Source organism: Engystomops pustulosus, chromosome 6 (genome assembly GCF_040894005.1).
Source record: "Engystomops pustulosus chromosome 6, aEngPut4.maternal, whole genome shotgun sequence".
Classification (NCBI taxonomy): Eukaryota; Metazoa; Chordata; class Amphibia; order Anura; family Leptodactylidae; genus Engystomops; species Engystomops pustulosus.
The window spans coordinates 93039894-93057547 of NC_092416.1; the positions used below are offsets into that span (position 1 = coordinate 93039894).

Sequence of the window (17654 nt, forward strand, 5' to 3'; positions counted from 1 at the left end):
AATGTATGTACAGTGTGTATGGCCAGTAATGTATGTACAGTATGTATGTACAGTATATATGTACAGTATTTATGTACAGTGTGTATGGACAGTGGGGCAGATTTATCAAGTGTCTGAAAGTCAGAATATTTCCAGTTGCCCATGGCAACCAATCACAGCTCAGCTTTCATTTTACCAGTGCTCATGAATATTTTAAAGGGAAGCTGTGATTGGTAACGCTAAAATGCGTTGTCCTGTCAATTTCATAAAATTTTCAACATAATCTATCATTCTATCCCTTCTTCATTGTGTGTGTATTACTTTTTTTCTCCAATATTGACTGGGCCATCTCCCAGCTAGGGGTCTGATGCAGCACCGCACACCACATACAAAAATCCCTCTTCAGCCAGTGGAGTACAAGTACACATTTTTAGAAGCCCAGCTCATAAGTCTCTTTATTCTGGTTCTCTTTTTTCCTTGTCTAATTCAGCAGTAAGGTTCATCCATTTTACTTTAAATGTTATCCACGTTATACACTAGGTATATTATATTGTTTATGTTGTGTAAATTATATGCAGTTTGTATGAGGTCCACTCTGTTGTTGTACAAGACGTATTTTATAAGAAGCTGTCTTTACCATGCAAAAAACTTCCATGTGCCATGTATGCCAACATTTTCGGAAATACGTTGGGACTAGAGATGAGCGAGCGTTCGAGTATTAAGGTACTCGAAACGGCTCGTTGCTCGGACGAGTATTTCCCCTGCTCGAGATCGAGCATTTAATTAAAAAAACACAGTGAAGAATAGGATAAAAACAGTGAACACAGGATTATTTAAGTGAAAAACACAGTGAAGAACACAGTGAAGAATAGATTACAGATGTTCGGCACATCTGCTTACTTGTCGGGAGATACGCGCGGAACGGTGCGAACAAAATACTATGTGAAGAACAATATATATGTGTGAAGAACACATTAAAGAACACGGGGAGCAGCACAGAGACACTGGGGAGCAGCAGCACAGAGACACCGGGGAGCAGCAGCACGGAGACACCAGGGAGCAGCAGCACGGAGACACCGGGGAACAGCAGCACAGAGACATCGGGGGAACAGCAGCACGGAGACACCGGGGAGCAGCAGCACGGAGACACCGGGGAACAGCAGCACAGAGACATCGGGGGAACAGCAGCACGGAGACACCGGGGAGCAGCACGGAGACATCGTGCAGCACGGAGACATCGGGGCAGGGGCAGATCGGAGACACTGGGGCAGCACGGAGACACTGGGGCAGCATGGAGACTCTGGGGCAGCACGGACACATCGGGCAGCATGGACACATAGGGCAGCACGGACACATCGGGGCAGGGGCAGAACGGAGACACCGGGGCAGCACGGAGACACTGGGGAGCAGCAGCACATAGACACCGGGGAGCAGCAGCACGGAGACACCGGGGAGCAGCAGCACGGAGACACCGGGGAGCAGCAGCACGGAGACACCGGGGAGCAGCAGCACGGAGACACCGGGGAGCAGCAGCACAGATCCCGGGACAGCGTATCTCCCGACAAGTAAGCAGATGTGCCGAACATCTGCAATCTATTCTTCACTGTGTTTTTCACTGAGTTTTTCACTTAAATGATCCTGTGGTAACTGTTTTTATTCTATTCTTCACTGTTCTTCACATCTGCTAACTTGTCAGGAGATAATATACGCACAGAACAGTGAAGAATAGATTGCAGATGTTTGCATACATCTGCTAACTTATGAGAAGACATTCTTTTTCAATTAAATAACACATTTTATTCCCAAACCATGGTCCCTTTGAAAAATGCTCGAGTCTCCCATTGACTTCAATGGGGCTCATTATTTGAGACGAGCACTCGAGCATCAGGAAAAGTTTGTCTCGAATAACGAGCACTCGAGCATTTTAGTGCTCGCTCATCTCTAGTTGGGACACAATATAAATAACAGGTGGCACTGAGGCAAAGCTTTCCTTATCTCGCCCTAGAAATCAGATTTGCATGTATGGCCTTTAAATCTCCATACACCAGAAAGGAAAAATCTTGTGTGTTGACTTTTTGCAAGACAAGCTGTAGTTTCTACTGGAGCCGTTTGGTGTTTTATCATGTTTTATTTTTTTTTTTAATTCACACCAAAAAGTCAATGTGGCATCAATGAAGAGATCATTATTTAAAAAATATGTGAGACTTCAGAATAGAAATTAAGAAAAAGCTGAGTTTCATGCCTCTATTAAAAAAAGATGAAAAGCAGAACTAGGGAGGTAAACAGTTTATTAAGTTCTCAAGACAGAGTTGGGAATTGCACTATGCTCAAAAAGGAAAATGTCTATAACATTATGCAGACACAATCAGCTGAGAGGGGTTCTAGTTCTGCAGAGATTCTAACTTCTCCAGAGATTACTTAGAGAACTTGTCTTTTAGCTGCTGAATACCTTCAGTGAAAATTGACCTATTGAGAGAATAAAATTATGTTGTTAATTTCTGCATCATGGTACTATGGAAATTCATATCAGTTTGAGTTTATCTCTATACTAGCTAGATTTCTAACAGGGGGTTGACCTAGACAAACAATAAAGTACATTAACTTTCCTCTCTTCTGCACCCCACAAGTGAAGACACAATTTTAAAAGATACAGTATGTGTCTGTATCTTATTTGGTGCAATAAAGTTTATTTTACTTCTTTGCTTTGAGCTAAAAGCCTTCTTATACTGCCCTTCCTATGTCTCCTCCCCCAATAAAGACAGAACTGGTAAAAAGAACGTTGACAGATTCAGGTGCCGGAAGTTGGAGAAGAGCAGCCTGGACATGGAGCTCTCCTCCAAGAACAGGATGCTCAACATGCTCACCAGTGACTTGACCAACCTGACTGTCTAAGTAGCCAAGCATAAAGAATGCAATATGGTAATTACCCTTGGGTGCTCCTATATGTGTATAAACCATGTGATGTACATAGGAGCACCTGAGGGAAATTAGTTTATTAAGACAATTTTTGCTGAAATAGGAAAGTGTGAAGCCTTATGAAGATATGATCCTGCATGATTATGAAAATGTTGACCTGTTTTTAGTTTAAAACATACAGAACCCAATGGTTGAATTCCTTTAAGTTACCTGTTTTTGACAGGACAGTTTTTCTTGTATATGCACTTGCCAAGATATGAGTGAGGTTAACATTTATGACCACAAAGATGTAGACCTTTTGTAGCCTATTGCTGTCCCATAAAGTAACAAGTCATGTTCATACCTGGCCTTTGTAGCAAATGCACTGTCATGGATCTCTTTAATCGCAGACTTAGCCTTTTCTCCCACTTTGACAGCTACATATTTTACAGATTCTCCAAATTTCTTGAACTTTTCTTTTATGCTGGGCTCATCAGAGTCTGCGGAGGCAGGTTCTGTAATGTTGGAAGAAACAAATAGTTATGAAGAGCAAAATTGCAAAAATAAAAACTTGAATTTTCCTGTCATTGTAATCCCTTTTAATAATTTCAGAAATAAATAGTGCACCTTTATAACTCTAAACCTGATATACAAATGTGTCTAGAGCAGTGATGGGCAACCTTTTGAGCTTGGTGTGTCAAAATTCGCCAAAAAAACGAGCATAACTCGGGTGCTGTGTCACCTTTAGGAAAAACCTAATTTTGTAATAACATGTCCAGCAGCGGCCTCCCCTTATTAATAACATGTCCAGCAGTGGCCTCCCCTTATTAATAACATGTCCAGCAGCGGCCTCCCCTTATTAATAACATGTCCAGCAGCGGCCTCCCCTTATTAATAACATGTCCAGCAGCGGCCTCCCCTTATTAACCCCTTCCCGACGCGCGCCGTACTAGTACGGCGCGCGCCGGGTCCCGGTGCATGGGGAGGGCTCGCGGGCCGAGCCCTCTCCATAGCCGGTAAGTCTTTGCTGCATATTGCAGCAAAGGCTTACCGGTAACAACCGCGATCGGTGCTAGCACCGATCGCGGGTGTTTTCTCCGTGATCGCCGCCGGCAATGCTGCCGGCGGCTTCAAAGAGATGGCGCTGCATGGGCGCCGCCATCTTGTTGTGGATCGCTGCTCCCCGATGACGTCACGGGGAGCTGCGATCCGTCGCCATGGTAGCCTCGGGTGTTCCGAACACCCGAGGCTACTTCCTTTTAACCCATGCATTACAATGTGCTAATTGCACATTGTAATGCATGGGGAGTAAAATCCACATATACTGCCATACTGTAGTATGGTAGTATATGATAGGATCGATCAGACTACCTAGGGTTAGAGTACCCTAGGGAGTCTGAAAAATAGTAAAAGTAAAAATAAAAAAAAGTTTAAAAAAAAAAAATTATAATAAAAAACCTAAAAATTCAAATCACCCCCCTTTCCCTAGAACTGATATAAAAATAAATAAACAGTAAAAATCATAAACACATTAGGTATCGCCGCGTCCGAAAATGCCCGATCTATCAAAATATGATAATGTTTTTTCACTATGTTTAACCCCGTAACGGAAAATAGCGTCCAAAGTCGAAAATGGCATTTTTTTGCCATTTTGAAAAATATAAAAAAATTAATAAAAAGTGATCAAAAGGTCGCACAGTCCCAAAAATTATAGTAATGAAAACGGCATCAAAATTCGCAAAAAATGACACTATCCACAGCTCCGTACACCAAAGTATGAAAAAGTTATTGGCCCCAGAAGATGGCAAAATAAAAAAAAATATTTTGTACAGGAGGTTTTAATTTTTTTAAATGTATGAAAACATTATAAAACCTATACAAATTTGGTATCCACGTGATCGTACCGACCCAAAGAATAAAGTAGACATGTCATTTGGGACGCAGAGTGAAAGCTGTAAAATCCAAGCCCACAAGAAAACGCGGCGCCGGACAGGTAAGCAGGGGGCAGAAACACGGGGGCGGGACATTAACACAGGGGCAGCACATTACACAGGGACATTAACACAGGGGGAGCACATTACACAGGGACAGAAACACAAGGACGGGGGCGGGACATTAACATAGGGGTAGCACATTACACTGGGGCAGCACATTAAACAGGGAGGGGGGCGGACAGCGGGCGCTGGGCGGCCGCGTGTCAGCAAAAATGACTACGCGTGTCAGTGCTGACACGCGTGTCATAGGTTCGCCATCACTGGTCTAGAGAGTTTCTCACAGCTGAACATAGATGGACTGATTGTTCTAATTCGCTACAGATGAAGCAATTGTGGTTTCTGCGTAAAAAACAGCCAATAATGTCTTAACCAAAAGTGAGTCATGTGACTCATTACAAGATCTCAGGTGTGAATGGGCAGGAAGTGTGTTAAATCTAAGGATTTGAGGAACCGAGAAAAAAAATTGGATGGCTTAAAAGGGTATTCTCATCTGCTGGAGTGATTTCACAAAGAAACAAAAGGTTTTTGTATATGAAATGTCTGGAAGTTACTGCCTATCCTACAGCCGTCTTGTGGTAATGATCGCTGAATCCAGGTGGTCAGGCAGGACTCAATAGTGCATGTCTGGCCATTGCTGCCGAAATGTGAGGTGGTCGTATCCAAGAAAGCTAAGGACAACATGACTGCACTTCTGAGAATTATCTTCTTTTAATAACATCCAATTGAAGAAATGTTTACATATGGCAAATTAATTAAATTAAATGTAAATGCCCAGATGGGAATACCCCTTTAAGCTATTAAAGATTGTCAACACCCTGAAACTGACCTGCAGCAAGGTATCCAAGACTATACAGCGGTTTATCACGACCAGTTTCACTCAGTAGAGGTTATACGACAATCATAACAATGTGCGATTTGCACAGTGTAATAAATGATGTGGTAAATCCCAATATGCTGCCATACTGTAGTATGGCAGTATATAGTAAGATCAATCAGACAACCTAGGGCAGTGATGGCGAACCTTTTGAAGACAAAGTGCCCAAGCTACAACCAAAATCTACTTGTATGTCACAAACTACCAACATGACAATTTAAGCAATAACTTATTGATCCCTGCTGTATCACAGCTTTTAATCATATTGGTGTCCTGAGTTCACAATACAATAGAAATATGGAGAAATTTGGATTGTAGCTTCCCTCCAGGGTCCCCTGAAGAGAAAGAATCAAGGGAACCAGAGCAGGAGCTCCAATGACAATCCATCTCTTTCCAGCCCTTCCCGCTCCTCCTGTAGTTCTGGCAGCCAAGGATGTTGCTTTAAAATAGTGCTGAGCATGGCAAGTCCTGGGCTGTATTGGATCACAGGAGAATGCCTAGCTGGCAAACTCTGTGTTGGGGTGAATGCCTGGGTGCCCACAGAAAGGGCTCCGAGTTACACCTCTGGCATCCATGTCATAGGTTCGCCACCACTGACCTAGGGTTAAAGTACCTAGGGAGTCTGAAAAATAGTAAAAAAAAATTAAAACCGCTAAAAATCACCCCCCTTCCCTAGAACCGGATATAAATATAAATAAACTGTAAAATTCATAAACATGTTAGGTAAAAAGTTGCAAAAAATTACATCACATACAGCCCCGTACACCAAAATATGAAAAACTTATTAGCACCAGAAGATGGCAAAACGAATATTTTTTTTTTCGTACAGGAGGTTTTAAGTTTTGTAAATGTATGAAAACATTGTGATCAAACCAACCCAAAGAGTAAGGGGTGCACAGTGAAAGCCGTAAAATCCAAACCCACAAGAAAATGGTGCAAATGTATTTTTTCACCAATTTCACTGCATTTGGATTTTTTTTCCATCTTCCCAGTACACTGCATGGAATACTAAATGAAGTATGTTCACTATGAATTGCAATTTGTTATGCAGAAAACAAGCCCTCATATAGCTCTTTACATGGAAAAATGAAAAAGTTATAGATTTTTGAAGGTGGGGAGTAAAAAAAATGGAAACATAAAAATTAAAAAGGGCCTCGGCATTAAGGGATTAACAGAATATTTTATTTACAGTTATCCGGAGTATGGGAGCTAAGTTCTCCCCAACCAGGGCCAATTTGGGCATGGCATGGTGGGGGGAATCTTTCTTTTATTAGATCAATAATACATTCAGGGACAGACTGTTGTGGTATGGCAGATACATTTATTGTCTGTTCTTGGACTTGAGTTTATACGGGAAAATGGCGTCTTTAAGCCCTTGCGGACATTGGATATAATTGTACAGCACGGGCGGCAGTGATGACCTGCAACAAAATGTATGCGGGATGCACTACAAGAAATTTTTCAAAAGAGATTTTTGGAACATTTAAAAGATATAGAGTACCATAAAAAGTAAGTCCAAACAAATGTGAGAAATGGGAATGTCTAATGCAGCTTGACATGCAGCTGGAAACGCTTGCTATTGAAAGAATCCATAGAGGTGATGACAGATATAGGTTAATCAGGGATCCTAAGGATTTTTGGATTTTTATTTTGCGAACCAGGGAGTTTGTCCTGCCTCAACTGTATATACATAGCGGGTATGTTCCTTTTCTCTATTTTCTTTGGTATGTGGAGTTAAAGTTATAGATATATATATTGGAGACATTCCATACAGATTGTGATCAGAAATGAGCGGCCACAAACTTAAGATTTGGCGTCCTCCTTTTGTCAGCTCCGCTTAACCCAAACGTACGGTTTGATGGGCATAGCAGCAAATAAGAAAGTCTTATGCCCCTAGAAACTAGGCATGGCCAGGGATGAATGTACACTCTGTGCTGCCTGAAGTGAGCTGTAGAACAGCAGCCCCTCTGCCATATCCAGGAGTAATATATCAGAATATTTTTGTTTTTGTAAGTGGGTTTTTCATACAGTGGGACTTATTTACTAAGGGTCCACGGTTTGTACTTTCGTCGGATTTTCAAAGTGTTCTGGATTTGCGCCGCTGTGACAGGTAATTATCTGGGGATTGTATCACATGCGATCGGATTGTTGTGCAGCTGCACCGGCTTTCATGCAAAAGAAATTGGGGGGGTGTTCCGTCAGACAATCCGACTGATTTGGACTGAGCGGGGGATTTAAGATTCAAATTGTGTCCCAAGACAATGCACTTACATACACCAGAAAAAGAGGGTGAACTCCAGCAGGGAAGCGACAGCTGCAGGATATCGGGCGCACAATCTTCATGAATCGCATTCGGGTCGGACAATGCACTTTCAGGGATCCCAACAGGACAGATAAGTAAATGTGGCCCAGTGTCTCATTACTGTATCTGCGCCCCTGATGCTTCCCGGTGCGTTCTCTGACAAGGATGAAGTCGACTCTTCAAGATCTTGTGTCCATTTTCCTGCATGTGTCGCTTCCCCGCTGAGGTCTGCCGGAGTTCACCTTCTTCTTCCTGGTTTATGTGAGTGCATGTTTATGTGAGTGCATGTCTTGCAACACAATTTGAATTGTAAATCCTGCGCTTAGTCCGAATCAGTCGGGTTGTCTGTTGTCCACACCTCTATCCGATCGCGTGCGGCAAAAACCCCACTTAAATGCGGTGCAAAAATAACACGACGAAATTGTGCGGTGCGGACCCTTAGTTAATTTTGTGCCCCTTTGGTTGTACAATGTGCAGCATAATATGTATACAATAGTGCACATCCTCCATTCTTTAGTGTGAATGGGGGCCCCTGACACTGTCGGCACCACATGGCAGCTTCTGCTGTAGTTACACCCCGGTGTACAGGAATTGTACCTATAGCAGCTGCTATGGGATCCACAGTGTCATGGGGCCCGTCATCCAACCTGACACTAAAGCATGGAGGATATAAACCATATGTACTCGAGTTTAAGCCTAGTTTTTCAGCACAAAAAATGTGCTGAAAACCCAAACTCGGCTTATACTCGAGTAAAAAAATGTAGGTTTTACCAGGTTTTTGTGGTAAAATTAGGGGCCTCGGCTTATACTCGAGTATATACGGTATATATAACTGTGGTCTAAATATTATATATATATATATATATATACTGGGAGCGGTATATATAACTGGAGGGCTGTATTTTACTGGGGGTGTATATATAACTGGGGGCTATATATTACTGGACAGCTGTATTTATAACCGGGATTGTATGTATATCTTTATATATTACTGGGGAGCTGTAAATATTAATGGGGGGTGTATATATAACTGGGGGGTGTATTTATTACTGTGGCGCTGTAAATATTACTGGAGGTTGTATATTACTGGGGTCCGTATATATTAATTACTGGTTGGGCTTAATATATTATTAATTGCTGTGGTCTGCATATATTAATTACTGGGGGGCTGTACTTATTAATTATCTGGGGGCTGCATATATCTTAACAACTGGGTGATGTACATTTATTAATTACTGGGGGCTGTATGTTTATTAATTACTGGGGGCTGCATATATTAATTAGTGGGGCTGCATATTAATCACTGGGGGTTGCATATATTAATTACTGGGGCTGCATATATTCATTACTGGGGGGATGTACACTTATTAATTACTGAGGGAAATGTGTTTATTAATTACTGGGGACTGCATATCTTAATTACTGGGGCACTGTAGACATCTATGGGGACCCTGATCCAGCCACAAATTATGCGGTCAGATCATGGTCCCCTCTACGTTTTTGTGCATGAGGCCTAAGGGGGGAACCTGCTTATTACATGGATTACTAAGGGGGGGCCCTACCTATTACATGGATGATAAATGCTTACCCTGTCTGGGCTACATTCTGTGGGGAGCCCCCACCAATCTTAATCCGCATGAAAGGGGGCCGCATTCAGAAGTTTGCTATGGGGCTCTCCTTCACCCCTGGGACCCTTGTATTTATAAAGTAGTGTGAACTTATTTGTGCGATTTAAACATGCAATGAGTGTCTTTGCTTGTACATGTACACATGGGTATACACATATTTTTAATATGTTTATATATCTTGTAATGTTTTTAAACCTTTAACGTCCTTGAAAGTAAATGAATGTCCAGATCAGGGTGCATTTCCCATGCCTGATTGTGCATTTATGTCATGCAATGCTGTCACTGGGACAACTGTCAATGATGACAGCGGTGCAGGAGCCCTGGTGCATGTGTCACCAGGGACTCCCATGTAAAAGCTGGGATCATGGTTATCGCGGTTTAACCCTTTAGGCGCCGAGGTCAAACATGACCGCGGCTCCTACAGGGCTTCTATGTCTGCCCGTCATAATGGGGGTTCTGATCGTCGCTTTGGAACCCCCAGGGTACAGAGAAGGGGTCCAGTCTGCAGCAGCACAGTTACAGATCTTGCTGGAGACAGAATCTGTCATTGTGTGTGTCAGCCCATGAATCTGCATAGGCTGATGCTGTAATACATTGGCATACATCAATATGGCAGTGTGCTACTTCGAACAAACAATCAAATGATCGCTTGTTCAAGTCCCAGAGTAGGACAGTAAAAAAAAGAAAAAAAAAAGAAAAAAAAATCAATAACAAGTAATAGGTCCCCAAAATGCCCCATAAATTGCCAATTCACTGCATATAAAAGAAGTGAAAATCACCACATTATCAATATATATAATATATTGCCACATCCATGGAAAAATAAAATCATTACAAAACCCATACAGTGAACACTGAAAAAATAATAAAAAGCAAGACAAAAATTTGGATTTTTCCATATTCACCCAAACAAAAAACTAAATTAAAAGTTATCACAAAGTCCCATTTACACCACAATGATTTAAAAAAAGCCCTAATACAGCTCAATCAACAAAAAAATCTAAATGTTACACCTGCTATACAGTGTATAAAACAAAAAATAAGTTAACTCCTTGCCAACCATGGATGAAAATGCTCGTCCGAGTAAGTGGGTAGTTCCCGCATCTGGACATATGATAGTCAAAATCCCTGCTGCAGGCGGCACAGTTTAATAAGGCCTCAATAGGGCTTCCTCACCTGCCCCACCACAATCACCACCCCCTTTGGGAGCGGTGATAGTCTCCATGGCAGTCCCAGGGTCTGATGAAGGACCTCCGGACTGTCTTCAGATTGAATAATCCTGTTGCATCTGCATAGGTTGACTACTCTAATTCACAGCCATATGTCAGTATTGCAGTGTATTAGTTTGAACAAGCAATTGGATGATCGCTTTTGTAGAATGGGACAGCAAAACAATGTACAAAAAGTAATATCACTTTTTACAAATAAAAGAATAAAATTTAAAAAATAATAAAAAGTCCCCATATGTTATAAAAATTTCACATATAATAAAAAAAGGGAAAATCACCATACAATCCGCACATATATGGTATTGCTCCATCCGTAACAACCATTTCAATAAAATAAAATCATTGCTGAACCCGTGCGGTGAATACGGTATCAAAAATAATAAAGAAAAATTAGGATTTTTGCGCATCTAACCAAAAAGAAAATGCAATAAAAAGTGATCAAACTGTCACATTTACACCATAATGATTTCAATATAAAATGAAACTCATTCCGCAAAAAAATTGCCCTAATACAGGCAGTCCCCGGGTTACATACAAGATAGGTTTGTTCTTAAGTTGAGTTTGTATGCAAGTTGGAACTGTATTATTGTAACTCCAGTCAAAATTTTTTTGGTCTCTGTGACAATTGGATTTAAAAAATGTTGGGGTGTCATAGGAACCAGGATTAACAATAAATCTTAATTGCACACACCTTTGATAACTGTTCAGGGCCGCATCTGCCATGAGGCGAGATGAAAATCTCGCCTCAGGCGGCAGATTGCGGGTCCCTGTACAGGGCGGCGAAATTTAAGACACAGGCGCGATTTATATGCGGAGCGACGCAGCGCCTTTCCGGCAGCTGCGTCCCTCCGTTCTGATCAGTGACACAGGCGTCATGACGTCGCGACGCCTGTGTCACTGTGCGGAGCCGCAGCTCACAGGAGAGCCGCGTGAAGAACGGAGCCGCGCGCCGAGGGAGCAGCTGCCTGCAGGTGAGTAGGATTTTATTATTTTTCATGCACTTTCATTCATTCTAATCTGGCTGATAAGGGGGAGTGGGGGCCATAATTGTCATATACTGTGTGTGGGGGTGTATACGTTATACGTGGCCATACTTGTTTTATACTGGGGGGGGGCTGTATACATTATATGGGGCCATAATTGTCATATACTGGGGGGTGCTGTATGCATTATATGTGGCCATACTTGTTTTATACTGTGTGGGGGGTATATATTGTGGGGGGGGGGCTGTATACATTATATGGGGCCATAATTGTCATATACTGGGGGTGATGTATGCATTATATGTGGCCATACTTGTTTTATACTGTGTGGGGGTACATATTATATGGGGGCATAATTGTCATATACTGGGGGGTGCTGTTTACATTATATGTGGCCATAATTGTTTTATACTGTGTGTGGGGGGGTTGATATATTATATTGGGCCATAATTATTTTATACTGTGTGTGTGTGTGGGGGGGGGGGGTGTTTGATATATTATATGGGGCCATAATTGTTTTATACTGTGGGGCGGGGGGGGGGGGTTATATGGGATACAGTATATTACTAAGCTGGGGGGATGTATATGGGATACAGTATATTACTAAGCTGGGGGGGGGCTGTATATGGGGTACAGTATATTACTAAGCTGGGAGGCTGTATATGGGATACAGTATATTACTAAGCTGGGGGGGCTGTATATGGGGTACAGTATATTACTAAGCTGGGGGGCTGTATATGGGGTACAGTATATTACTAAGCTGGAGGCTGTATATGGGATACAGTATATTACTAAGCTGGGGAGCTGTATATGGGGTACAGTATATTACTAAGCTGGGGGGCTGTATATGGGGTACAGTATATTACTAAGCTGGGGGGATGTATATGGGATACAGTATATTACTAAGCTGGGGGGCTGTATATGGGGTACAGTATATTACTAAGCTGGGGGATCTATATGGGATACAGTATATTACTAAGCTGGAGGGCTGTATATGGGATACAGTATATTACTAAGCTGGGGGGCTGTATATCGGGTACAGTATATTACTAAGCTGGGGGGCTGTATATGGGATACAGTATATTACTAAGCTGGGGGGCTGTATATGGGATACAGTATATTACTAAGCTGGGGGGCTGTATATGGGGTACAGTATATTACTAAGCTGGGAGGCTGTATATGGGGTACAGTATATTACTAAGCTGGGGGGCTGTATATGGGGTACAGTATATTACTAAGCTGGGGGATGTATATGGGATACAGTATATTAGTAAGCTGGGGGGATGTATATGGGGTACAGTATATTACTAAGCTGGGGGATGTATATGGGATACAGTATATTACTAAGCTGGGGGGATGTATATGGGATACAGTATATTACTAAGAAGGGAGGGCTGTATATGGGATACAGTATATTACTAAGCTGGGGGGCTGTATATGGGATACAGTATATTACTAAGCTGGGGGGATGTATATGGGATACAGTATATTACTAAGCTGGGGGGGCTGTATATGGGATACAGTATATTACTAAGCTGGGAGGGCTGTATATGGGATACAGTATATTACTAAGCTGGGAGGGCTGTATATGGGATACAGTATATTACTAAGCTGGGGAGATGTATATGGGATACAGTATATTACTAAGCTGGGGGGATGTATATGGGATACAGTATATTACTAAGCTGGGGGCTGTATATGGGATACAGTATATTACTAAGCTGGGGGACTGTATATGGGATACAGTATATCACTAAGCTGGGGGGCTGTATATGGGATACAGTATATTACTAAGCTGGGGGGCTGTATATGGGATACAGTATATTACTAAGCTGGGGGGGCTGTATATGGGATACAGTATATTACTAAGCTGGGGGATGTATATGGAATACAGTATATTACTAAGCTGGAGGGGCTGTATATGGGATACAGTATATTACTAAGCTGGAGGATGTATATGGGATACAGTATATTACTAAGCTGGGGGGATGTATATGGGATACAGTATATTACTAAGCTGGGGGGCTGTATATGGGATACAGTATATTACTAAGCTGGGGGCTGTATATGGGATACAGTATATTACTAAGCTGGGGAGCTGTATATGGGATACAGTATATCACTAAGCTGGGGGTCTGTATATGGGATACAGTATATTACTAAGCTGGGAGGGGGCTGTATATGGGAGACAGTATATTACTAAGCTGGAGGGCTGTATATGGGGTACAGTATATTACTAAGCTGGGGGGGGTGTATATGGGATACAGTATATTACTAAGTTGGGAGGCTGTATATGGGGTACAGTATATTACTAAGCTGGGGGGATGTATATGGGATACAGTATATTACTAAGCTGGGGGGCTGTATATGGGATACAGTATATTACTAAGCTGGGGGGCTGTATATGGAGTACAGTATATTACTAAGCTGGGGGGCTGTATATGGAGTACAGTATATTACTAAGCTGGAGGGCTGTATATGGGGTACAGTATATTACTAAGCTGGGGGGGGCTGTATATGGGATACAGTATATTACTAAGCTGGGAGGCTGTATATGGGGTACAGTATATTACTAAGCTGGGGGGATGTATATGGGATACAGTATATTACTAAGCTGGGGGCTGTATATAGGATACAGTATATTACTAAGCTGGGGGGCTGTATATGGGGTACAGTATATTACTAAGCTGGGAGGCTGTATATGGGATACAGTATATTACTAAGCTGGGGGGGGGCTGTATATGGGATACAGTATATTACTAAGCTGGGAGGCTGTATATGGGGTACAGTATATTACTAAGCTGGGGGGCTGTATATGGGATACAGTATATTACTAAGCTGGAGGCTGTATATGGGATACAGTATATTACTAAGCTGGGGGGATGTATATGGGATACAATATATTACTAAGCTGGGGGGTTGTATATGGGATACAGTATATTACTAAGCTGGGGGGATGTATATGGGATACAGTATATTACTAAGCTGGGGGGCTTTATATGGGATACAGTATATTACTTAGCTGGGGGGCTGTATATGGGATACAGTATATTACTAAGCTGGGGGATGTATATGGAGTACAGTATATCACTAAGCTGGGGGCCTGTATATGGGATACAGTATATTACTAAGCTGGGGGGCTGTATATGGGATACAGTATATTACTAAGCTGGGGGGCTGTATGTGGAGTACAGTATATTACTAAGCTGGGGGGCTGTATATGGAGTACAGTATATTACTAAGCTGGAGGGCTGTATATGGGGTACAGTATATTACTAAGCTGGGGGGGGGGGCTGTATATGGGATACAGTATATTACTAAGCTGGGAGGCTGTATATGGGGTACAGTATATTACTAAGCTGGTGGGATGTATATGGGATACAGTATATTACTAAGCTGGGGGCTGTATATAGGATACAGTATATTACTAAGCTGGGGGGCTGTATATGGGGTACAGTATATTACTAAGCTGGGAGGCTGTATATGGGATACAGTATATTACTAAGCTGGGGGGGGCTGTATATGGGATACAGTATATTACTAAGCTGGGAGGCTGTATATGGGGTACAGTATATTACTAAGCTGGGGGGCTGTATATGGGATACAGTATATTACTAAGCTGGAGGCTGTATATGGGATACAGTATATTACTAAGCTGGGGGGATGTATATGGGATACAATATATTACTAAGCTGGGGGGTTGTATATGGGATACAGTATATTACTAAGCTGGGGGGATGTATATGGGATACAGTATATTACTAAGCTGGGGGGCTGTATATGGGATACAGTATATTACTTAGCTGGGGGGCTGTATATGGGATACAGTATATTACTAAGCTGGGGGATGTATATGGAGTACAGTATATCACTAAGCTGGGGGCCTGTATATGGGGTACAGTATATTACTAAGCTGGGGGGCTGTATATGGGATACAGTATATTACTAAGCTGGGAGGGCTGTATATGGGATACAGTATATTACTAAGCTGGGAGGGCTGTATATGGGATACAGTATATTACTAAGCTGGGAGGGCTGTATATGGGATACAGTATATTACTAAGCTGGAAGGCTGTATATGGGGTACAGTATATTACTAAGAAGGGAGGGCTGTATATGGGATACAGTATATTACTAAGCTGGGGGGGCTGTATATGGGATACAGTATATTACTAAGCTGGGGGCAGTATATGGGGTACAGTATATTACTGAGCGGGGGAACTGTATATGCGATACTGTATATTACTAAGCTGGGGGCTGAATATGGGATACTGTATATTACTGAGCGGGGAACTGTATATGCGATACTGTATATTACTAAGCTGGGGGTCTGTATATTAGGGGATGCTATATATTTACATTAATCAGGGTAGCACTGAATATAAAATCACATGTAACATAATAACAGGGTGGGATATATTAGTTATAGGATACCATAGATTACTTTGCATCATGTAGACTAAATGTGGGGGGGGGGGTCTGTATTAATAAATTGGGGGTGTTGTATATTGATTGGTGCTGGACCTGCTATAATTCCAGTAGAATATATATAATGAAGGGATGTTTTATATATGGGGAGAGTGCGGTCAGTTGTGTTGTGAGAGGTATATACTTCATACTGTAAGTGACTGTGGTATTTTTAGGGACGCCGGGGGGAGATGCTGCACGGAGCTGAAGATATCTGGCTGTGAATTCAGCCGTGATACGTCATGGATTGGAGAACCCGGAATAAAGTCCTCCTGATGGAAGAGATTGTCATCTATAAGGTACTAGATGCCACTAATGCCTCCCAGATCCTGTAGCCAGTCACACAGTGTCAGGGAGCTGCCTGTGGGGATGTTAATTGTTAGTAAAGTTTTCAGCATTTACTTAACAGGGAGCGGGGGGGGGGGGGGGGGGGCAGCATTTTAATATTCGCCTCAGGCAGCAAATATGCTAGAATCGGCCCTGACTGTTATAGTAGTTTATTGTAGCCTAGGACTAAAGTACAGCAAATTACTAAAATCCAGAGGTCCGTTTGTAACTAGGGGTCATATGTAAGTCAGGTGTTCTTAAGTAGGGGACCGCCTGTACAGTTCAATCAACAAAAACTTAGAAGATAGTGATGCAAAAGCAAGTGATTTATTCCTCTAAATATGTTTTTATTTAGCAAAATTATTTATACATAAAAAAGATATATAAATGGGATGTGGCCATAATTGTACTGACCCATAGAACATAAATAACATGAAATTATGCTATACGGTGTATAAAACAAAAAATAAAAGTAAAAAATTTGAATTTTTTGCATTCCCGCCAAAAAAATTGATAAAATGTAATCAATGGGGTATGGCCACCCCAAAATAGTGTTACAATATTCCTTGAGGTATGTAATTTTCAAATGGGGTCACTTTTTAGGGGTTTCTCTTGTTCTTCTATGTTATAGGCTCAGCAACTGCCACTTAGCACCTAAAATTTGTTTCAGCAAAATTTATCCTCCAAAAGTGTGATAACGCTCTTCTGCGCTCGATTATGGGCCCATGGGCAAGTGATTTACATCCACACATGGGGTATTACCATACCCGAGAGAAACTTCACATGAATGAACTCCTGCATAAATATGTAAATTTTAGTGCTAAATATTGTCCAAATTTGAAAAAAATTCTGTATAGAACCTCCATTTTGTTTTATTTCATGTTTGATGCGTGTTTTTTTTAACAAGGGTAACAATAGCTGTTTTGAATATTTTGAGGGGTGCAATTAAAAAATTTGGTATTTTTGGGGGGAGTTT

The 17654-nt window shown here is 41.8% G+C and overlaps 1 protein-coding gene across 1 annotated transcript in view; it reads right to left on the minus strand.

The window, feature by feature from the left end:
- Positions 1 to 2250: 2250 nt before the first annotated feature.
- The window catches only part of LOC140064011 (apolipoprotein C-I-like), a 33612-nt gene continuing 18208 nt past the window's right edge, over positions 2251 to 17654 (minus strand). The window contains exons 3-4 of the mRNA XM_072110391.1: positions 3239 to 3389; positions 2251 to 2445 (exon numbers count right to left, since the gene is read on the minus strand). Coding sequence (XP_071966492.1) covers positions 2394 to 2445; positions 3239 to 3389 — 203 coding nt within the window. The 3' untranslated portion in view covers positions 2251 to 2393. The remainder of the gene's footprint in view (positions 2446 to 3238; positions 3390 to 17654) is intronic.